The sequence below is a fragment of the Pan troglodytes genome, chromosome 3 (assembly GCF_028858775.2).
Source record: "Pan troglodytes isolate AG18354 chromosome 3, NHGRI_mPanTro3-v2.0_pri, whole genome shotgun sequence".
NCBI classification, from domain to species: domain Eukaryota; kingdom Metazoa; phylum Chordata; class Mammalia; order Primates; family Hominidae; genus Pan; species Pan troglodytes.
The window spans coordinates 39,600,075-39,623,009 of record NC_072401.2 but is presented as its reverse complement, the minus strand read 5'-3'; the positions used below and the strand labels follow the sequence as shown (position 1 = coordinate 39,623,009).

The following is a 22,935-nucleotide window of genomic DNA, read 5'->3' as shown; positions in this document are numbered from 1 at the left end:
TGGAAGTAGAATCCACGTATGTTTTTCAGTCACTGATGTAGGTAAGTAGAAAATTTCCTTTGGGCACATTGATGTGTACCCGTTACCCTCATGCTGTGGTGCTGGGCTTTCTAGACTACACCAGCGGGCTGTCAAAGAGTAGGCATTCCATTCAGCATTATTGAAATCGGACTGAACTCTGCCTGATTAACTCAGTGCTGTTATGCACAGTATGACTTGAGTTGATACTTTGCTGTTGACTATGTCTCTTTTGTTGTGGTTTCAGAACTTACTCCAGCAAAAGGACTGTAAACATGGATTATCTGTCGCTTCTAAGGGATGCACTTGTACAGCCCTTGACCTCACAAGGAGTAGACGGAGTACAGGATGTTGTTGCACTTATGGACACATATTATTTGATGAAAGAAGACTTTGAGAATATCATGGAAATCAGCAGCTGGGGTGGCAAACCTAGTCCCTTTTCAAAGCTGGATCCCAAGGTAAATCATGTCACTCACTGGTTCTCCATCACTTTCTAATACCAGGTTTGTACTGACAATACTTCAGAGGTGTTTTAGATGCTGTAAGATTTACTTCTTTTTCCCCTCAAATGCTTGTTGCTTCTTATGGCCTATATTTTCCAAAGATACTATTTGAATGCAGTATTAAGAGTAGACTTCTGGGCTTGACTTTACAATTTGTATTTTTATCTTTGCTTTCTGCTCAGTGGAATAGCAAGAAGTGAAATTTGAGGAGCAAATATAAATATATTCTTTATAAAGGATGAGAGGATGAGTCTAGGGAATTAAAAGTTGAGCTGTGAGCTCTGGTGGTAATGGGTTGTAAAAATAAAGTGTGTTTATTGGCTGAGGATTTGTACAAATTTTCTTTTTCTTAGTCTACCTAATCTGTGGATTCAGTATTTATTCCAGTTGGATAATCTTCTCTGTAATAATGTATCCCCACTTTTCTTATAATGAGACCAAAAAAACTAAAGTGATACATCATGAATATGTAACATCCAATACCCAACTCTTGCACCTATGTAGTGAATGCGTTTTAGAAGACATATTCTCTGTAGTTTGCCCTCCCCAGAATTTTGACCCGACTTTATGGTTATCAGTAAATTCTCACAGCAGATATCCATTGTTAGAATTCATGGACTAATTCAGGAATTATGTTTAGAAGCTTGAAGGTAAGACTTTCAAGTTACTTAGTATTTTGAAGTAACTACTCTTATTGTGGAAAAGGTATCTTGTGTTTTGTGGAAATTAAAGGCCAACTTATATCTTGTGATGAGCTCCCCCCACCTTTTTTTTTTTTTTTTTTTTGAGACAGTCTGGCTCTGTTGCCCAGGCTGAAGGGCAGTGGTGCGATCTCGGCTCACTGCAACCTCTGCCTCCCGGGTTCAAGCCATTCTCATGCCTCAGCCTCCCAAGTAGCTGGGATTACAGGTGCACTCCATCACGCCTGGCTAAGTTTTGTATTTTTAGTAGAGATGGGGTTTCCCTATGTTGGCCAGGCTGGTCTCAAACTCCTGGCCTCATGTGAACTGCCTGCTTTGGCCTCCCAAAGTGCTGGGATTACAGGCGTGAGCCACCACACCCAGCCGAGCCCCTTTTTGATTTACTGATTCACTGATTAACTTTGCTTACTACTTTATAGAAATGTGGAGAATGCTGAATAGGTAAACATGATGACTTGAAGTGACTTTTTGTTTGTTTGTTTGCCTAAAGTTCCCAAATATATATATATGTATTTTTTTTTTTTTTAGACAGAATCTCACTCTGTTACCCAGCCTGGAGTGCAGTGGCGCGATCTCAGCTCACTGCAACCTCCACCTCCTGGGTTCAGGATTCTCATGGAGAAGCATGAGCCACTGTGCCCCGCCTTCAATCTTTTTTGTCATGGGCTCTATTAAGAATGTTATGAAAAATATGGAACTTATCCATAGAAAAATGCACATACTTAGATTTACATGTTTATACATAAATACTTTGCAAATAGTTGCAAGGGGCTCCCAGGGTCTCTTTAGGCTTACAGAGTTTAAAAGAATTGTTTGGGACTTAGATTTTTAAAAACTCCATCTACTCCTTTCATATAGGTGAAAGCAGCCTTCACAAGAGCTTACAATAAGGAAGCCCACCTTACTCCATACTCACTTCAAGCTATAAAGGCATCTAGACACAGCACAAGCCCATCCCTGGATTCGGAATACAATGAAGAATTAAATGAAGATGACTCTCAATCTGATGAGAAAGACCAAGATGCTATAGAAACTGATGCCATGATCAAGGTAGTATTTTAAGCCACAGACAGGAGAACCTCAAAATAGATGATCTTTCCTTGCCTGGTGAATAATAGGGCCTTTTCAGCACATAGCAGAATAACTTGAAAATACTTCTTAAGTTTTTTTGTTCATCATGGTTGAGGGTGGAGAAGGTAGAGATTTCATTTTTATAAAGTTTCTTATGGTAGTCGAAGAGCCAAACAGCAAGAAAACAGGCCATGATATTGACGGCCATATGTTCTGTTAGAAAAAGTACCATTTTTATTTATCTAGCCATTGGTGTATGCTTTCAAGAAAAATGTTTGTAACAAAACAGTTTCTTCTGTTGCTTATGTTTTGCTATAGCCACTAAACTGCTTTGTGGAAGTTTCTTAGAGCAAAACATTCTTGCCTTTTGATGGGAAAGATGAAAACCAATTGTGGTATCAGCCTGCTGTGTACAGCTGGCTGAGCCAAGGAACCTCATCCGATCCTCCTCTGTCCTTCGCTGGGTGTGGGTGCTTCTTGCCCTTCATTTCTGTTTTCTGTATGCAGGAGTAGGAATAGTGGTCTTCTTCACTGTGGCTCTCATGTCGACCCTAACAGGTGGTCTCCCTCTCTCCCTCTCTTCTGCTTTCACAAAATGACTGTTTACACCTCTAATCTGAAACTGAAAGAAGAGGAAATTCTTCATCTAAGCATTACCCTATTTGTCAATTACCTCTTGCTTATTTTGTCTTTCCTAAGTATACCTCTGTTCTAAATCCAAGAAACTGCCTTACATGGGGAACGGATCCTAGTTCTAAATTCTAAACTAAAAGTTTTTACCGCCAGCTTTTAAAGGCTGTAAGTGGCGCAGTTGTTGCTGTAAGCGCTTCATGGGTCGCAGTAGTTCAAGATCTCGATGTTTGCAGCCTCTCTTCTTTTTTAATTAAGTTGCAGGTAAAGATTAGATTTGTTACAGAGATGAACTTATTTCATTTACTCATAAACACAGCTATTAACTATTTTGTTATCTTCCCCCTAACAGAAAAAGACAAAATCTTCAAAGCCTTCAAAACCAGAAAAAGATAAGGAGCCCAGAAAAGGAAAAGGAAAAAGTTCGAAGAAATGAAACCATTTTTCACTAGCGACAGCCACTTTTTACTTTCCCTCCTGACCAGTCCAGCTGGTCTAGAGAAAGCCTTGTTTTTTCCCAGAGCAACCATGTTTTAGCATAATGGGATGACCTGGTGTCCCATTATAAATAAAGGGTGGTATGGCTAGAAGGGTATGAGCAGTAGGCTTATGTACACCTCTTATAGAGGTTGATAGGACTGCTTGGGTCCTCCACTGTCCTCTGTCAATCTAGTTAGACGTGCTTCTGAATGACTGTAGAATTGGAACTAGAAACTACACCTGGGCTTTGGAGTCAGATTTTAGTGAACAATAATGAGCCTGAGAGCAGTAGTACTAAGGCGTCTTTTGTAGGCTTAAGAATTTATCCTAATGGCCTTTATAGGACCAATGCTGATTTTTTTTAAAGGCAGTTCCTATTATGTGGTGAAATTTTGTAAATAAATGATTATACAAAACAGTCACCACCTAGAACTGGGTATTCTTTGTACATTGTCAGATATCTTTCAAAGTATAAATTAGGAATAAAAATGTTCCACATGATATGTGTACAAATTCTAAGATTGTCATCTTGTACAGCAAAATATTATGTTGGTGTATTACTTCCTTATTAATTTGCAAATGATTGGATTAAAAAAGCTCACTGTATTCCTTACTAACCTGTTGTGTGAAACATAACATTGGCAGTCGAGGAGTCAGAACTCGGATTCCCAGCCTCACTCCCTCTGTGTGTGTTGACCACGTCTCTGCTGTGAATAGGATTTCCTGCAGTGGTCTGTTATGGGGCTTTGCAGCGTGGGGGGCTGCAGAAGATTCTCAGACATTCTTATCCTTCTGGAGTCTCAACCCATCAGGTTCAAACCAGTAGGAACCAGGCTGGGTCAGGCTCTTAAGTTCACTACGGTGGGGGACAAAATGAACACTGGCTTTTGTTCACTTTGCCCCTGAGAGATCTAGTCCTGTCCTGTGATGGCTTCCACAAACCCTGTTGGAAGTTTGGGTTATTCCTATAACTGTATGTGTTGAGTGGCCGTGAGGCTATGGACCTAGCCTGGAATTTAGATGTCTAGCTATTTTTTAATCTTGTTGGTAAATGCTCAGAGGTCTGTGCTACCTCTGTGAGGTATATACTAAAATGAATGTAAAATAAGGATCGTATTCCCTGCTTTAAGGAACTGGTAGTCTTGTTTGGGTGATGAGACAAAGTTCTTGAGACATTTAAACTGTATTTACCAGTGTGAAAAATGTCTTTTATGGAGATTAATTCATTATGGAAATAAAACATTGCCTAAGCCCTTGCCTGCTGAGTCACGACCCTGTCTTTGTTAAAGTCCATCTTGAAACTCTTATGCTTCAGGAAAGGTTTTCTCACCAGTAGGGTGAGGCTGGCTTTCCTATTCATGTTCTTCCATTTCTATGCCTTTTGGATATGCAAGTCACGTCTCCCTAGGTCTTCTGCAGCCCCCAGGAGAGGGACTTGAATCTCCATGCAGCCAGGATGCGGCATAGCGTCCTTCACTTGTTCATTATGATTTTGTTTGTAATTTTAAATGTTTTAAACCCAAGATTGGGATAATATGTGTGTAAAATTAATTAATAGCATTTCTTTTAGAATTAGAAATTGTAAATATGCCCTTTATGAGGATGGTATAGGTCTATTTGATTCCTCTTTGAAGCCCTCGTGACCATGAGGTGAATGAGTGAGATTCATGGTAGGAGGCAGTTGGTGGTTCTGCAGCAGTTTGGATGTGAATCTGAATGGTCTGTACTGGGGTTGAGTCTTCATTGGAGCCACCGATGATGTGGCCTTTTGGAGCCACTTGATGCCACATGCCATCTTTGCAGCATAAAACTGTATACTTGCTCTTTTCGAGATCCATTGAGTCACAGCCATTTTGTTACTTACACACCATTCAGCTTTAGCCTTCATCTTGTTAAATGTTGGCAGTTCTGTAGCACCACCATGATTTGATCTCTTAAAGTCACTGATGGGGTAGATTATTTGTACTAGGATGAGTAGCTTCCTAAACAAGCTCCAGTATGAGTATGCTCATGGTGAAACTCTAAGGCCTGTAACTCCTAAGATAGAATTATTTGCCCACTCTCACAGTCCCAGATGCCTGTGGTTCTTATTCCTACAGCCTTACAGTATACCTCCAGGCATGTTAGAGGAAGCAGGGGACTTTGGGTAGGTTTTATGATAATAACTTTGTACCACTTAGTAAGGCCAAGGCCTCTGGCCTGTTCTCTGGCCGGCCACTGGGAGGGAAGGACAGGTCCTGAAGCTGGAGGCATCATGCAGTTGGGATACTTGGATGCTATACAACATTACTGGCACCTTGGGCCCTAGCTTAGGCCCCTGGGTACCACTGTAATGCTCAGGTTGCTGGGGCCATACTGTAAAATAATATCATCGGATTCATTCACAGTTGACTCCCTGACTCATTTCTGTCAGCTGCTCAGACTTTGGTGACTGGCCTTGGATGGCAAGGAAGCATATACTGATGTGGGAAAAGAAGTATGGACTCCCTTGGAGCAAGAGAGAGTGAGTGTGTGTGTGTACGGATGGTGTGTGTTGTATGTGTGATATGGGGAAAGAACCTTCACACAGCCTCAGAGACGATTCCAAACAATGTATGTTTGTTTTCAGGGGAAGTCACATGACTTAATTTTGTGACGGGAATTCTGTAGTATGCAGTAGAATGACTCAGCAGATATAAGCTGATAGTTTCATTCATTCTTTACGAGATTGGTTTTCCTAATTATTTTTGATGTTTTTTGCTTCTGGGCTGATTCTGCTTAATAGCTGTGATTTGTATAAACAACAACTTTTCATTTCAAACTTTTTACACCATTCACATCTGTGTTGTTCAAACTTGACAATGTCCTTCAGAACTACCTTTATCTCTTTTTCTGTCTGTCTCCAAATCCAGAAAAACGTCACAGATATATCTAGTCAACAATTTTATTTTAAAGTTTTTCAAAATACAAAAGTTAGCAAAAAGCTGAATATTTACAATTATGTCATAGGTTACTATTAACAGTGCAGAGGATAGAGTGTGTAAGACTTTGAAGAGGAAATATACAAAGTACAATAAACAGCAAGGTTACATGTCATCGTTTTGCCACCGTACAGAAGCGGAAAGTGCTGACCTGGAGAGGTCACCGTTGTTTCATTTCTCTGTATCCAGAAAGGACCGTCTCTTAAATCCACCAGGGGAGGAAACAGCCTTCTGTGGAAAATGCTGTCTTCTCAGGAGCATTGTATCTAGAAAGGACAAACAGAACACATGCCTCTAGAAGGGTTTCAAGTAATGGCTGGCATTTAGTAATAAAGCCAAACATACTAAAAAGAATTTTTTTTGCCTGTTTCTAGAATGTGGAACAGGAAACATTCAAGTTAGAAATCTCCAGACTGCAATCCGCATCAAGTTTCAGTATTAGCCTTGCCAACTGACTAAAATTGTGTGGGTAAGCTCTTGAGCCTTTGTAATGAAGTAAGGATGCTGATAACAGCCATCTCACTGGGAAGAACAAATGCAAAGTGCTCAGCAATTTGTAGAGAAAAAATTTTCCTGAAATTAAAGTTATATTTGTCTAAAAGCCAGTGAACAACAGCTTCAACCAGTATTCACTGTATAAGGATGCTTACAGTGACTTTGTGTGTGTGTGTGTGTGTCTTTTTTTTTTTTCCTAGGAGATGGGGTCTTGTTACATTGCCCAGGCTGGAGTACAGTGGCTGTTCATAGGCATGATTATTGTCTCCTAGAGCCCTGAGCTCCTGGGCTCAAGTGATCCTCACGCCTCAGCCTCCTGAGTAGCTGCGACTATGGCCACAGGTTCTGCACCTGGCTATAGTGACGTTTCTGAAGGATAGTGCATAATCATAACTCAATGAAGACATATCTGCAAGGAGCTATGATGTACCATGGTCTGGTTACTTGAAGTTTTCTATAAAGCATAATCTAATGCCGTGATTGATAGTGTTTGGAGAGATTCTGTGGATGTTTTTTAAAAATACAAGGTTCCACTTGCAGTTTAATTTTCCCATAGATAACAGTTATAAACTTGGGACAAAATCTGAAATTTTTTTTTTTTTTTTTTTTTTTTTTTTTTTAGAAAGCCAGGAATGGTGGCTCACAGCTGTAATCCCAACACTTTGGGAGGCTGAGGTGGGAGGATCACTTGAGTCCAGGAGTTCAAGACCAGCCTGGGCAACATAGTGAGACCCCATGTCTAAAAAAAAGAAAAAAAAAAGCTGGGTATGGTGGCACATGCCTGTAGTCGTAGCTACTTGCAAGGCTGAGGCAGGAAGATCATTTGAGCCCAGGAGTTTGAGGCTGCAGTGAACGATGATTGTGGCACTGCACCCCAGCCCAGGCAGCAGAGTGAGATCCTGTCTCAAAAAAAAAAAAAAAAAAAAAAAATTTTTTTTACTTACTTAGAAGAAAGGTCAGTGAACTAGAATATAGATCAAAACTAATTATCCAGTATGAACAGAAAAAAAAGATGACAGAGGAAAGAACTTTAGTGACCTTTGGACATCAAGTAGTCAAACACAGATATTACTGGAGTTCCAGAATGAGAAGACAGGGATAGAAAAAGTGATTGAAGAAATAATGTCTCAAAATGTCCCAATTGAGGGAAAAATATAAACATACAGATTCGAGAATTCTAGAAAATCCCAAGTTAAAAAAATGTAAAAACCACACCCAGGCAAGTATCGTCAAAATTCTGGAAACCAAAAATAGAGAATTCCTTGAATGTAGCCAGAAAGAAACCAGTAAATACAGAGGAACAATGAAGTTTGATACTGGAGACAATCGTGAAAGTGCTTTAAGAAAACCTCAGAATTCCATATCAAGCGAAAATATCCTCAAAAATGAAGGAAAATAAAGACAGAAGTCACCAGCAAACCTGCACATGTAAGAAATGTCAAAGGAAGTACTTCAGGCTGAAAGGAAATAATACCATATGGAAACTTGGATTCAGGCAAGAATAACATGGAAATTATAAATGTGGGTAAATGTAAAGCTACATTGTATTTTTTTCTTTATAATTTCCTTTAAAAAGACACAACTAAAGAAAAATTGTATCACTGTATTACAGGATTTATAATGTGTACATATGTATATTTGTGTGTGTGTGTATATATAATAGGATATTAATCAAGTACAAAATTTTGTAAAAACATAGGTAAAAAGTCAATAGAAGAATCAAATGAAATACGAAAAAATATTTAGTCAAATAGAAGGCAAGACAAGAGGAACTGAACAAAAAGTGGATAGGGCAAATAAAAAACAAGTAACAAAATTGTAGACCTAAATTCAGCCTGATAATAACACTTGAAAAAAAAATCACAACAGAGGAAAATTGTAGACCAGTATCCCCCATGAACACAGACACAATATTCTCAATATTAGCAAAATAATCCAGCAATAGGATAATACATCATGATCAAGTGAGTTTATCTCCAGAGTAAAAGTTGGCTTTAACATTGAAAATCAATATACCTTACCATATAAATGGATTAAAGAGAAAAAACCATATCATCTCAATTGATAGAGAAAAAGCATTTGACAAAATTTGTCACATAGTAAACTAGAAGGAAACTTCCACAATTTGTTAGGAGACCTCTCTGAAAAATCTTACATCACAATAGTGAAATACTAAATGCCTTCTTCCAACACTGAGAACAAGACAAGGATGTTGACTCTACTATTATACAACATTGCAGAGGAGGTCCTAGCCAGTGTGTATGAGAAGAAAAATAAAAGTTATAAAGATTGGAAAGATAAGTAAATTTTTTGTCTATTTGTAGATGACTGTTTGTTTACGCAGAAAATCTTAAGGATTCTACAGTACAACTACTAGACATAGGTCAATTTAGAAAGGTTATAGGATGCAAGGTCAATATATAAAAATTGCACTTTCCTATGTAATCAATTAGAAAATGAAAAACTAAATTTCATTGAGTATTAAAATCTCCCCAAATTATTTAGAAATAAATTTAACAAAAGACACGAAAGACTTCTTTATTCAAAACTGCAAAATAGGCCAGGCACGGTGGCTCACACCTGTAATCCCAGCACTTTGGGAGGCCGAGGCGGGTGGATCACCTGAGGTCAGGAGTTCAAGACCAGCCTGGCCAACATGGTGAAACCCCATCTCTAATAAAAATACAAAAATTAGCTGGATGTGGTGGCGGGCACCTGTAATCTCAGCTTCTTGGGGGGCTGAGGCAGGAGAATCACTTGAACCCGGGAGGCAGAGGTTGCAGCGAGCTGAGATTGCATCATTGCACTCTGGCCTGGGCGACAAGAGTGAAACTCCATCTCAAAAACAAAAAACCCTGCAAAACAGTGATGAGGAATTGAAAAAGATCTAAATAAATGTAGAGATATACCATATTCATAGATTGGCAGACTGCTGTTAAAGATGTCAGTTCTCAAAATGATCTACAGAATCAATGTAACTGTTGTGATAGTCAGAATTCTAGGATGGTCCCTAAATTTCCCACACCAGTGATACTTATCCTGTGTAATACCTTCCTCCTGAGTGTGGGCAGGGCTTGTGATATGATGTGATAATAACCATATTAGATTTAATTATATGATAGAGATGAAGGAATTTTGCAGATGTAGTTAAGGTCCCAATCAATGGACTCTGAATCAAAAGAGAGTTTGTTGTGGGCTTCACCAGGTGAGCCCTTTATAATAGGGTCCAGACTTTACCTGAAGGGAGAGATTGTAAATATGAGAGATGCTCTTACACTGGACTTGAAGCAGTTTCGTGTTGTGGGGAGGGTCACGTGTCAGGAAACTGCCTGTAGAAGCTAAGGGCTTCAGTCCTCTGACCATAAAGATCAGAATCCTCCCCCCGCCAAAGAAAACAAAACCTAACAAATAGACTAGAAAAAGACTTCGGATAAGATTTCAGCTGCAGTCAACACGATGATTATAGCCTTGAGAGACCCTGAGAAGACCCAGCTAAGCCATACCTAGACTCCTGACCCATAACCATAGAAATTGTGAGATAATAAATGTGTGTTGTTTTAAGATGCTAAATGTGTGATAATTTGTTATACAGCAACAAAATTAATACAAGCCCCAATCATAATTTGAGCAGGTTTCTAAAACAGAATTTGAGAAACTGATTCTAAAATTGTCTACAAAGATAAAAAGAATAACAGCCAAAACAATCTTGGAAAAAAAATAACAAATTGGAGGATCCACAATACCTGACTTTAAGAGATTCTATAAAGCCATAGTAATGAAGATAGTGTAGTATTAAAATAAGGGAAAAACACGTCAACGGCAAAGAAGAGAGGGTCCAGAAATAGGCCCACATTTTATATCCATTTGAGGGGAAGAAAACCCAACCCTTCCTCACACTGGAAACAAAAATTATTTCAAGATAAATTGCAGATCTAGAGCTTCTAGAAGAAAACAAAAATATGTTCCTGACTTGTTAGTAGGCTCTCTCTCTCTCTCTATATATATATATACACACACATATATATTTAGGACAAGGCAATAACCAAAAAATTTAAAATTTAATAAATTATAATTCATCAAAATCAAAACCTCATCAAAAGATACCATTCAGAAAAAGAAATGGGAAGCCACAGAGTGTGATATTTGCAAAATATATCTGACAAAGAACTTGTATCTAGAATACATACATAAAAAACTTACAACTCAAATAGACAATCCAGTGTCAATGAGGAAAATTTGTCTTTTCAGCAAATTCTGCCAGGTCAGCTGGATATCTACACGCAAAAGAAGGAAGCTGCATCCCTATCTCACACCAGACACAAAAATTAAGTGGATCAAAGACCTAAATATAAGAGTAATGACTATAAAACTCCTAGAAGGAAACAGGTGTAAATCTTCATGACCTTGTAGTAGGCACTGTTTTTATTTAGAGATGGGATCTTGCTATGTTGCCCAGGCTGGTCTTGAACTCCTGGACTCAAGCAATCCTGCCTCAGCCTCCTGAGTAGCTGGGATAACAGCTGCATGCCACTGTGTCTACTTTACACAATGGTTGATTGGTTGGTTGGTTTTTTGAGCCTGTTGCCCAGGCTGGAGTACAGTGGCTTGATCACAGCTCACTTCAGCCTCAGCCTCCCAGACTCAAGTGATCCTCCTGCCTCAGCCTCCCAAGCAGCAGGGACTACAGGTGTATGCCACCATACCTGGCTAATTATTTTTTTGTAGGGACACGGTCTTACTATGTTGCCCAGGCTGGTCTCAAACTTCTGAGCTCAAGTGATCCTACCACTTTGGCCTCCCAAAGCACTGGGATTATAAGCATGCGCCATTGTGCCCAGCCTGGCAATGGTTTTTGATACAATATCAAAAGAATAAGCAACCAAAGGGGGTGAAAATCAAACTGATAAATTGGACTTCATCAAAATAAAATACTTGTGCATCAAAGATGCTATCAAGGCTGAGCATGGTGGCTCATGCCTGTAGTCTCAGCACTTTGGGAGGCCAAGGTAGGAGGATTGTTTGAGCCCAGGAGTTCGAGACCAATCTGCGCAATGTGGCGAGACCCTGCCTCTATTAAAAAAAACAAAAAAACAAAACAAAACAAAAAAAAACAAGAAAAGGGAAAAAACCCCACAAAAAAATACTTCCAAATCATATACATGATACAGAACTTGTATCTAGAACATATAAAGAACTCTTAGAACTGAACAATAAAAAGACAAACACCCGGCTGGGTGTGGCGGCTCATGCCTGTAATCCCAGCACTTCGGGAGGCTGAGGCCGGCGAATCGCATGAAGTCAGGAGTTCGAAACCAGCCTGGCCAACATGGTGAAACCCCGTCTCTACTAAAAATACAAAAGTTAGCCAAGCGTGGTGGCACACGCCTGTAGTCCTAGCTACTCAGGGAGCCTGAGGCACGAGAATCACTAGAATCTGGGAGGCAGAGGTTGCAGTGAGCCGAGATCATGCCACTGTACTCTAGCCTGGGCAATAGAGCAAGACTGTCTCAAAAAAAAAAAAAAAAAAAAAAAAAGTAAGGCAGACAGCAGCTGTTGGCAGGGATGTGGAATGGAGAGACGAACGCTTGTGTGCTGATGGTGGGAATGTAAGAGGGTGCAGCTTCTGTGGAAAACATTTTGGAGTGGCCAGGGAAGGGCAAGAAGGCCAGTTGGGGCTGCAACATGGTGAGTAATCAGACCTGAGGCAGGAGGAGGAGGCTGGGCCTGTTCATGGACAGACTTGGAGGCTCTTTGTTTTTGCAGGTGCAATAAAAAGCCAAGAGAACCACGAACCAGATATACTGGAGATAGCCTGAGAGCCCTTGCTCATGGGCTGAGGGTGAGAGGTATCTAGATAATATGTAGGTTTCTGTCCTGTCCAACTGGTTTGCTGGAGCTGCCGCTTCCGGAGGAAGGGAAAACAGAGAGAGGTTGTGGGGGGACATCTCGACTCCTGTCTAACCAGGCTAAGTGTGAGGTGCTGTGTCAGAGATGAATTACTTTCACTTTTCCCTTTGGTAAAAGAATATCCTGAGTTTTGGCAGGGCTTTTGGCTTCTCAATTAAAGACTACATTTCCCTGCCTTCCTCTGCAGTATGTGTGGCCACGAGTAAGTGCTTCCAATGGAATGAAGTAGAAGGAATATGTGTAGCTTCCACGTGACAAAAATGGGACTTGGAAAGAAAAAGAAATGGAGATTATTTCCAAATCTCTGGAAGCCAACATTTTTACAATATATTCTCCTGAATTATATCACAGACCCTAAAAAAAAATACTTTTATTAGCTGGCTCTAGTTTTAATGGAGTGATTAAAAAGACCCCTGTGAGATTTGACAAAATCTGGTCTAGTCAGAATCATACTGCTTGGCTAAACAACCTTTGTCATTATGGAGATGATAATACCTGCATTTTAGCATTAAAAAAAATACATCAAAAGGTGGTTGTCAGGTTGTTCAAATCTGGCAAGTTCCATGTTGCACTAAAAGGAGTTGATACTGATACACAGTAAAAAGCTGCATGCACGCTGTGGACCCTTGCGCCCAGAAGGTGCGTGGGCGCTCTGCCACTCACCTGCACGTGCCACTCACAGTTCCTCCTCCGTTCGCAGGTACTGGGTACAGTCTGAAATCTTTTTCAGCTGAGCAGCGTTTAATCTTTCTGAACACATAGGACATGTGCTTTCAGTGTTTAGCATGCTGTTTAGGGGAGGGAAAGGCAGAGTAAATTAAATATATAACATTCCTTTAGCTTGGGTTACTCTAATGAGAAAGACAACTACTTTCTGTCTACACCTCTTAACACATGTCCACCATGCAATTTGAGAATCAGAACTATTCAGTCTCATGCAAGATCCTCTTTAAAGATAATATTCTCAAAGGTCATAGGAGGTTCTTCCCAGAAGACAATTTGAGTCTTTAGAGATCCTTAGGAACACAAATAGAAGAATGCTTCAGAACAAAAGAGGTAGAATGAAAGGCCTGTGTCGGGAGAAATCAGTGAGACTGAGTGACGTGATGCACACTTACATCTTCAATTCTGAGTATAGAGCAGGGAAGTCACAATGTGGACACACCGTCCAGTCATCTTTCAACATGTGTCGACCCTGGAAACAGGATGTTTAAGAGTTAAATTCATCTTTATTTTAAAAACTCCCACTGTTAGTCAATTTTTTTTTTTTGACGGAATCTTGCTCAGTCACCCAGGCTGGAGTGCAGTGGCACATTCTTGGCTGTCTGCAACCTCCACCTCCTGGGTTCAAGCGATTCTTCTGCCTCAGACTCCTGAGCACCTGGGACTACAGGCGTGCGCCACCATGCTTGGCTAATTTTTGTGTTTTAAGTAGAGACAGCATTTCACCATGTTGGCCAGGCTGGTCTTGAACTCCTGACCTCAAGTGATCCGCCTGCCTCGGCCTCCCAAAGTGCTAGGATTACAGGCATGAGCCACTGCACCCTGCCAGTTATTCAGTTATAATAATTGAATTCCAGTTATAAGTCAGACCTCTAAATTATAAAATCATTGCTATTTCACATGTGTGGGTAACAGAGAGACGGCATTAAAAGGATTAAAGCTAGGTTTTACTTATCAGATTCATGTTTAAAGGAATAATATTCAGTTTTGTGATATTACCTGAATTTAGTTTTCTTTAAAATAAAGCTTAAATTAATCCAGTGAATTATAAATAACCTGATATGTTAAAGTTCTCTGATACTAGCTCTCAATATTATAATAAAAACTACTGCTTATTAAGTGCTGCAGCCTGCCAGGATGGCACCAAGGAATTGTGTAGCTCGTCAATCTGTGGTTGATTCAGTAGGCAGGTGTTACTACAGAGGACTGAGCCCGGGACGGTCTGATCCCCGAGTCTGTGCTATTTGGTCCTGCAGTGATAGTGCCTCCACTATTATTATTTGCTTTGAATATCACCTTTAACCGTATTGACTATGAAATAAAATGCTAGATGTTGCAGGAAATTTGAGGGATAAGATTATTTTAAAAGTGAAGAAAATATTGACATACATCAAGTATTCAAATGGGTTACAAATATATATGCAAAGAAAGGGAAATTACTATAAAGGAACTCACTGTTGCAATGCAATATGGGATACTGTTTTTACATCCAGGACAGAGGAGTTCACACTCTGGGAGAAGAAATTTGCAGAATGGACATGGAGTCGTGGCCTCTTCTATCTCGGATATATCGGGTCTCCTGTGAGGAAGAATCATGTCATTTAAAAATGCCGTTTTATTCATGTACCGGGGATGGCAAAGAGAAAGCATATTTGGAAAACCAGGGACATATGACACACCTACTTCATAGTCAGACTCTGGGCTTAGAGAGATACTTACAAGCTCACACCAGCCCTTGATCCACTCCAGGGAGGAGGAAGAGTACCTAGGATTGGTTAGGTTCTAGGGTGTTACATGGGCCACCTTTGGGAACTGGAGTTCATAGCACATTCAGCGGCAGAAAGCATGGGTAGGTCTTGCGGTCTTCTCTCTTCCTGTGCTACTGGAGTGGTGAGCTTGGTATTTTCCCTCTGTCTCTCCCTTTTGTGTAACAGAAGTGGTACAAGTTATACCAGCACCATCCAATAGAACTGTCTGTGACAATGGAAATGTTCGGATTCTGTGCTATCCAATATGGTAGCCATGAGCCACATTTGAACACTTGAAATACGGGTAGTGCGAAGAACTAAGTTTAACTTTTATTCCATTTTAACTAAATTTAAATAGCCACATGTGGCTAGCAGGTACCATATTGGACCACATAGCTATAAACCATTTGTGCATGGGGAGAGAATGACTAGCATCTCCTCCCAGCCAGAGCCCCAGCTAGCGTGGTTCTATGCTGTTGGGGTAAACATGATCTTGCATTTTCTAGTTACCTTCTCCCCATCCCACTCTCCATACTAGCAGGTATTCTGGGTCAGACCGATTTGGTCTGAAGCTACTTAGACTTAAAAAAAGGAGTATTCTATGTACTCCTATCCAGCTTAGAGCTCTTTGCCATGAGGGTAGCTCCCAAGCCCAGCTACCAGTGAAGTGTCATTTGCTTCCATTTGTCATTACCAATCCAGTCATCTCCCTGGGCTAAGGTCTGGGTGCAAGATTCAGGTACCTGGGTCTCGTCATAATGTAATGAACAGGAACCCCAAATGTCATCACTTCTGAAAAAGTGGTTGTTTAGAATTACTCCATGACTGCAATGACTTTTTTCTTTTCCAAATGCAAGGGCTACTTTTTCCTAGTTTTCCTTTAGAAAAACCTAGAAAAACCAGGCTACTGACTGCTTTCTGAAGCAAGGACGTGCCTAAGGGCTTTTGGGGCTGCACAGGATTTGGAAATGAGCTCTCTGCTGGCAGTGGGCCCTGTGAATGTGAAGTTCCTCACACTGAGAGGAACTTCCACTGAATGTTCACTATTTTCTTCATCCCTCTTTGGCAGACATAGTTCGCTGCTTCTCTCCATCTCCTGGCCAACAGAACTTTGTTTCCACTTAGCAGCCTTAAGTCCTGTGAGGCAGAGTACTGGCCACGGAGGTGAAAATTGAAGGTCCTGAGGATGGTACCTTTCTGAACAAAAAGGCGAAGATACCTTTGACCTCTCATTTCCCTACTTCTTCCTGCCTGGAACGAGGACATGATGTCTGGGGGTGTGGCAGATGTCTTGCCACCATGAGGAGGAAACCTCTATGCTATGGATGTCAAAGCTGGAAGACGGGGATCTGGTCTGGTGGCATCAAGGCACCGTGACACCAGCCCTGGACTGTGATGCCTTGTGTATGAGTCAAATAAATACTGACTTGATCAAGCTGCTGTTAGGTTTTCTGATGCTTAGAGCTGAATACAATCCTAATTGCTATGCCCATCTTTTTTTTTTTTTTTTTTTGAGATGGGGTCTCGCTCTGTTGGCCAGGCTGGAGTGCAATGGCACGATCTCGGCTCACTGCAACCTCTGCCTCCCAGGTTCAAGCAATTCTCCTGCCCCAGCCTCCTGAGTAGCTGGGACTACAGGTGTGCACCACCACGCTCAGCCAATTTTTGTATTTTTAGTAGAGATAGGGTTTCATCATATTGGCCAGGCTGGTCTTGAACTACTGACCTCAAGTGATTTGTCCACCTCAGCCTTCCAAAGTGTTGGGATTATAGGTGTGAGCCACTGCACCTGGCCCCCCACCGTTTTCTTATTGAGCCTGCACATTGGCAGCTACATTTTTGGAAATACCTTTGAGAAATATGATTAGATAGCAGAAATAGCCATCTCTGCCTACCTGACCATTCCCTCGATCTTCTTTTTGTATTTGGCATCTATTTTGCTGCGGTATTCAGGCCTCATCAACATAGCTGCGAAGCTGAAAGCAGAGTTCCTCAGGCCTGCCCTGTGACACTCAATCACAGTTGACGTCAGGATGGGTACAATGTCTACAAGAGAAAAGGCGAGAGCAGCAACAGCACAGTGTCTCCTGTCCTCAGTGATACAGGCGGGACTCCACCCTGGTTCTGTAGGAAAACAGGGTCATGGTCTCTGAACTTTGCTTTTTCTGCAAAGAACCAGATATGATCTGTTTAATGAGGAAAGTACGTAGCTGTGGGGTCAGGCTAACTGCCCATCAAGTGCTTTTCCTTTGATGACACCATGTTCTGCCTTGTAACACTAGGACCTGCACCCCTTGAAGCAACACTTCCGTGAGTTTCCTTTCGTGCCTCTTAGATATTTTTTGCATCTGACAGGACTGCTGATAAAAGCATTAGGGGGATTAATGACTTTATACACTAATCTCTCTGCAGGCATCAAATTCTTTCTTCAGGACAGACACCCAGAATTACTGGCTCAAAAACAGGACCTTTTAAAAAATACTCTTACCACAAATTGCCAAACTGCTTCCTGCAAAGGCCATACCAATTTTCATCCCCACCAGCAGTCATGAGAGTGCCTGTCCTATCCCATACCTTGCCCGCATGGTAGACTTTGATGTAACAACGAAAATACACTTAGAGAATGTGGGTTGGCCAATTATGACCCATGGACCAAATCTAGCCCTCTGACTTTTTGTATGGCCCATGAGCTAAGGATGATTTTTACATTTTTAAATGGTTGAAAAAACATCAAAAGAAAAATATTTTTGTGACATGTTAAAAGTGTATGTGGTTAACATTTGTGTCCAAACATAAAGCTCTATTGAAACACAGTCATGCCCATTCGTTTATGTATTATTCATGAGAAGATGGCAGAGTTGAGCAGTTGTGACAGAGACCATATGACTCACGAAGTCTAAAATATTTAACATCTGGCCCTTTACAGAAAAAGTTTGCTGATCCCTGTCATATAATGTGACAGTATTTAATCACTTAAGAATGTTATCATGACATGTCTTTTGGAATAGTGAGGCCTTTTCAGAGGCAACGTCCTACCGTGCTTGCGAACACAGAGTCAGGCTATTATTAGCTGACAATGTGATCTTGGGCAAATGTTATTTCTTTTGTCCCAGTTTGTTCAGAAAAGTACTTGTGTGTGCAGGCCTGAGACTGTCATCCTTGGAAAGGCTTGAACAGCTAACCCTTGGCTCGCATCTGGAACATAGATTTGGAGACGGTTCCCACCATTTCCAGAACTGATGAGTGGCTCACCGTGCCCTTTGTACAAACAATGTGGTTTATGCCAAACATCTGTTCTCTGGGAGCCTGGAAAACTGGGCACATGCCACGCAGGGGGCACCTATGTGACCACACCCCAATAAAACTCCTGGCTGCTGAGTCTCTAATGAGCTTCTTGGCACTCTACGTTTCACCATGTTGTACAAGTCAGTCGTGGAGGAGTTACGGAACTTGCGTCCTGTGTGCTCCACTGGGAAGGGACTCTTGGATGTCCGTGCCTGCACCTGCTCGCCTTTGCGTGAATCCTTCTGCTCATTTTGCCTCAGATCCTTTTGCTGTGACAAATCTCGGCTTTGGTACTACTGTGTGTTGACTCTTGTAAATCCTCCCAGTGAAGAGTCATCAAACCTGGGAGTGGTCTTGGGGCCCTGACATACCACTTCATGGAGCTGCTGTGAGAATTAAACGAGTTAGTGTATGAGGGAAGCCTGCAAAAGGTGCGCTGTGCTAGCATGCGGCATGGGGCATGGGGCATGGGTGAGAGCTCTGGTCAGTGGTACTTACGTGATGGAAATTTGCTGATGTTGTTGGCCACCCGAATAAGCATGCGAGCCCCTTTCATGTGATCTCCATTTTTAACATGAATCTGAAACAAATGACATATTTTACTCTTCTTATAGTCGTTGATTAGCCCCAATTCATGCTTTGTTCCCCCAAATAAACAACTCCTTGATGATGGCCCAGGGTCACTGTGGGATCCTTGTAGACTTTCCTGGCTGATGCCACTAGAGATCCCTCCACTTTTTTCTCTTCAACAGCTGCTGCCTGGCCCCATGGCCTCACCTACTCTATGCTCTGCTTTTCACTTTGCCCTAGACCACTTGGTATGGGTTCAAATCCCCGGTCTATCTCTTACTGGCCATTCTTGGGGGACCAACTTCACCAAGTTCTGGTAAGACCCAAAAGCTGTGTGAGTCAGGAATCAGGTAGAAAGAGAGAGAACGATCTGCTAAAGGAAAGGCGCCGTATCTGTGCTAAGAGGGCAATGACGGGCGGAAGGCCTGAGACTGGGCAAGGGCCAGGAGGGTCAGTGACACATCGAGGGGTGCGTTTAGGATGGGGTGAGCCTCCAGAGTCAGCAGGGGCCAGGCCATGAAGCCACTGCAGTCATCCAGGGGTGAGACAAGGAGGCCAAAAAGGTAGGGCAGTGGGGATGGAGAGAAGCAGACAGATGTGGGGTCAGGGCTGAGGATACTTGGTGAGAATGTGCGGGGTGAGTGTGGAATGATGCCAACCCTTGGGGCCAGAGAAAAAGAAAAGGACTCAAGAAGCACCCCTGTGGCTTATGGTGCTAGAAAGCTCTGTTGCAAGAGGGCCTCTTATAGGAATTCCTATTTTTGCCCCGCATCTTCCACCAATGTGTTTCTGTCCCCCCTGCACTCCTAAAGACTCCATTTTGTTAAGATTCTGTGCTTCCAGGACATTGAATGACCACTCATGTCTGCAGCTGAGAAAGACTTCTCTCCTTCAAACCCCCCTTCTTTATGGAAGAAGGATCCTCCTGCCTCTCTGAAGGGAAATGTACTCCTGGAGGTTGCAAGTTATAACTCCAGATGCATTTCCCTTAGAATCAGCATTATATACCTGTGCAGTCTCCTGTGGTAGGCATTAACCACGTATGGCTACTTAAATTTAAAAGTTAAAATCATATACAATTAAAAATGTAGTTTATCAGCTGTACTAGCTGCATTTCAAGTGCTCCATAGCCAGGTTAGTGGCTACCATATTGGGCAGTACAGTATAGAATAGTTCTATCACTGTAGAACATTCTATTGGACAGTGCTGATATAGACAATAATTAGGATGTAAATCATTCATAACATGACTGCTCTTGTGGACAGGTCAGAGAACCAATTTAGCATTAATATGGAAAGATGTACTGTGACATAAATGAATATGTGAAAAAATATGTAAGTGGGAGTCTGCCTGTATCTTTACAGAGATATGTATATATATAAATGTACACATGAATATACATGACATTTATGTAAGTTGTATTGTGTCTTTTTTTGGAGTTGAGGTCTCGCTCTGTTGCCCGGGCTGGAGTGCCATGGTGTGATTATAGCTCACTGCAGCCTCAAACTCCTGGGCTTAAGTGATCCTCCTGCCTTGTCCTCCCAAAGTACTGGGATTACACGTGTGAGCCACCATGCCCAGCCTCATTTATGTAAATTATACATACAAGTACTTGATGTTTGCAGGATCTATTTTTGTTTGTATTGATAATTACTGATTTAAAAAACAGAATATACACAACTAAACATAATCCCAATTTGGTAAAAAACATGCATTTATAGAAGTACAAAGAATATATACAACACTATTAACAATTGTTATATCTGGGTGATGGACTTAAAGGACGAATTTTTAAAAAATTCTTTTCTGGCCGGGCGCGGTGGCTCACGCCTGTAATCCCAGCCCTTTGGGAGGCCGAGGCAGGTGGATTGCCTGAGGACAGGAGTTCGAGACCAGCCTGGCCAACATGGTGAAACCCCATCTCTACTAAAAATACAAAAAAATTAGCCAGGTGTGGTGGCATTTGCCTGTAATCCCAGCTACTCAGGAGGCTGAGGCAGGGGAATTGCTTGAAGCAGGGAGGTGGAGGTTGCAGTGAGCCAAGATCGGGCCACTGCACTCCAATCTGGGTGACAGAGCGAGACTCCATCTCAAAAAAAAAAAAAAAAAAAAATTCTTTTCTATATTTTTAAACTTTCTTAGGGAATATGTATTATTTTTATATTTGGATGAAAACTAAACAATATTTACAAAACGGTGGAATTTTATGAAATCCACTAACAGAATAAATAAACTAACAAGTTTTGCATAAAGAAAGATGTTTTAAGTAAATCTATTTTTCTGGCACAGGTAATACATTTACATGTTTCAAAATCAAAACAATATAAGAAAGCTGAGCGTGGTGGCTCATGCCTATAATCCCAGCACTTTGGGAGGCCAAGGCAGGAGGATCACTTGAGGTCAGAAGTTTGAAATCAGCCTGGCCAACATGGTGAAACCCCGTATCTACTAAAAATACAAAAAAATTAACTGGGTGTGGTGGTGTGTGCCTGTAATCCCAGCTACTTGGAAGGCTGAGGCAGAAGAATTGCTTGAACCTGGGAGGCAGAGGTTGCAGTGAGCTGAGGTCGTGCCACTGCACTCCAGCCTGGGTAAAGAGCAAGACGTCGTCTCAAAAGCAAAACAAAACAACGCACACACTATAAGAAGATGCACATGATGAAGCCTGGTCCCCCTCATCTCCCCGTCTCCCTGTCCCCACACTGGAGTTTGGTGCTGTGCCTCCTGCCCCGTGCCTCATTCCACACAAAGCAGCGTATTGTAGATATGTTCTGTATCTTGTTTTGTTACTTAACAATACAGAGATCTAGACAATCACTCGAATCCAACGGAGAAGGGCCTGGAAAAAATCTCAATGGGGGACAAACACCTGGCAGGTTATGTCCCAAGTCACTCGATGGACCTCACCTTTACTAGTATATAGCTGTGCAGAATCATGAGGTTGGTGGCCATCTCGGAGGGAATTTTGATCTTCTGGGATTTCAATTCTGCATACATACTGAAGAGAACATCGTGTGCATTCCGGTAGTTGCCTTGAAAAAAGGTGGTAAAACGACATTATTGCAAAGGGTGACATCTGAGGACATTCTATGGACCCCCATCTTACTAGTGGATTTTGTTAATCTTGTTATTAGTAATCTCTTAATAAGTCTTATTCAAAGCAACTCAGCAGATTTCCTATTTATCTGTCTGTCTGTCTGTCTGTCAGAGACAGGGTCTCGCTCTGTCACCAAGGCTGGAGTGCAAGGGCACAATCTCTGTTCACTGCAACCTCTGCCTCTCAAGCTCAAGTGATCCTCCCATGCCTGGGTAATTTTTGTGTTTTTTGTAGAGACAAGGTTTTCACCATGTTGCCCAGGCTGGTCTCAAACACCTTGGCTCAAGAAATCCACCCTCCTCGGCCTCCCAAAGTGCTGGGATTACAGGCATGAGCCATTGCGCCCGGCCAGATTTCCTATTTTAATTGATGTTATGAACATCTAGCCAGTTGCTCTGGTGAAAAGCGGTGGTGTCCTCCTTGATGTCTTACTCTTCCTCAGGGCACGCCCCTGGCCCTGAAGTCCACCAGGCCATGGAGTTCTGAGTATAACTCTCAGTCTCCCAATTCCAGCCTCCCTTCCCATGCCCACTGTGAATGCTTCTCATCATTTCCTTCTGCTGTAGTGCTCATCAGGATTGCTCTGGGCCCACATCTGATGTCAGAGTATGCCTTCAAAACCCTCAAGCCTTGATCCACACCCAAACACCTCAAGGTCACACCCCTGCATAAAACCCTCCAATGGTGCCACTCACACCTGGAAGTGCAAATTCCTGAGCAGAGGACTTGTGCCCTTCAGGATCG

The 22,935-nt window shown here is 41.7% G+C and overlaps 2 protein-coding genes across 19 annotated transcripts in view; one reads left to right on the top strand and one right to left on the bottom strand.

The window, feature by feature from the left end:
- The window catches only part of RFC1 (replication factor C subunit 1), a 77,546-nt gene extending 72,883 nt beyond the window's left edge, over positions 1-4,663 (top strand). For all 4 annotated transcript variants that reach the window (XM_009447518.4, XM_001140765.6, XM_054682837.2 and 1 more), the window contains 3 exons: positions 266-479; positions 2,084-2,275; positions 3,279-4,663. In XM_009447518.4, coding sequence (XP_009445793.1) covers positions 266-479; positions 2,084-2,275; positions 3,279-3,362 — 490 coding nt within the window. In that variant the 3' untranslated portion in view covers positions 3,363-4,663. The remainder of the gene's footprint in view (positions 1-265; positions 480-2,083; positions 2,276-3,278) is intronic.
- Positions 4,664-6,315: 1,652 nt separating this feature from the next.
- Positions 6,316-22,935, bottom strand: part of WDR19 (WD repeat domain 19) — a 106,384-nt gene continuing 89,764 nt past the window's right edge. For 6 of the 15 annotated variants that reach the window (XM_063808730.1, XM_063808728.1, XM_009447514.4 and 3 more), the window contains 7 exons: positions 22,002-22,126; positions 19,023-19,104; positions 17,135-17,285; positions 14,947-15,070; positions 13,887-13,963; positions 13,432-13,556; positions 6,316-6,632 (listed from right to left, as the gene is read on the bottom strand). In XM_063808730.1, coding sequence (XP_063664800.1) covers positions 13,445-13,556; positions 13,887-13,963; positions 14,947-15,070; positions 17,135-17,285; positions 19,023-19,104; positions 22,002-22,126 — 671 coding nt within the window. In that variant the 3' untranslated portion in view covers positions 6,316-6,632; positions 13,432-13,444. Of the gene's footprint in view, positions 6,633-13,431; positions 13,557-13,886; positions 13,964-14,946; positions 15,071-15,210; positions 15,466-17,134; positions 18,911-19,022; positions 19,105-22,001; positions 22,127-22,935 lie in introns of those variants that run through there. The other 9 variants (XR_010156296.1, XR_010156295.1, XR_010156291.1 and 6 more) reach the window with 6 other exon arrangements.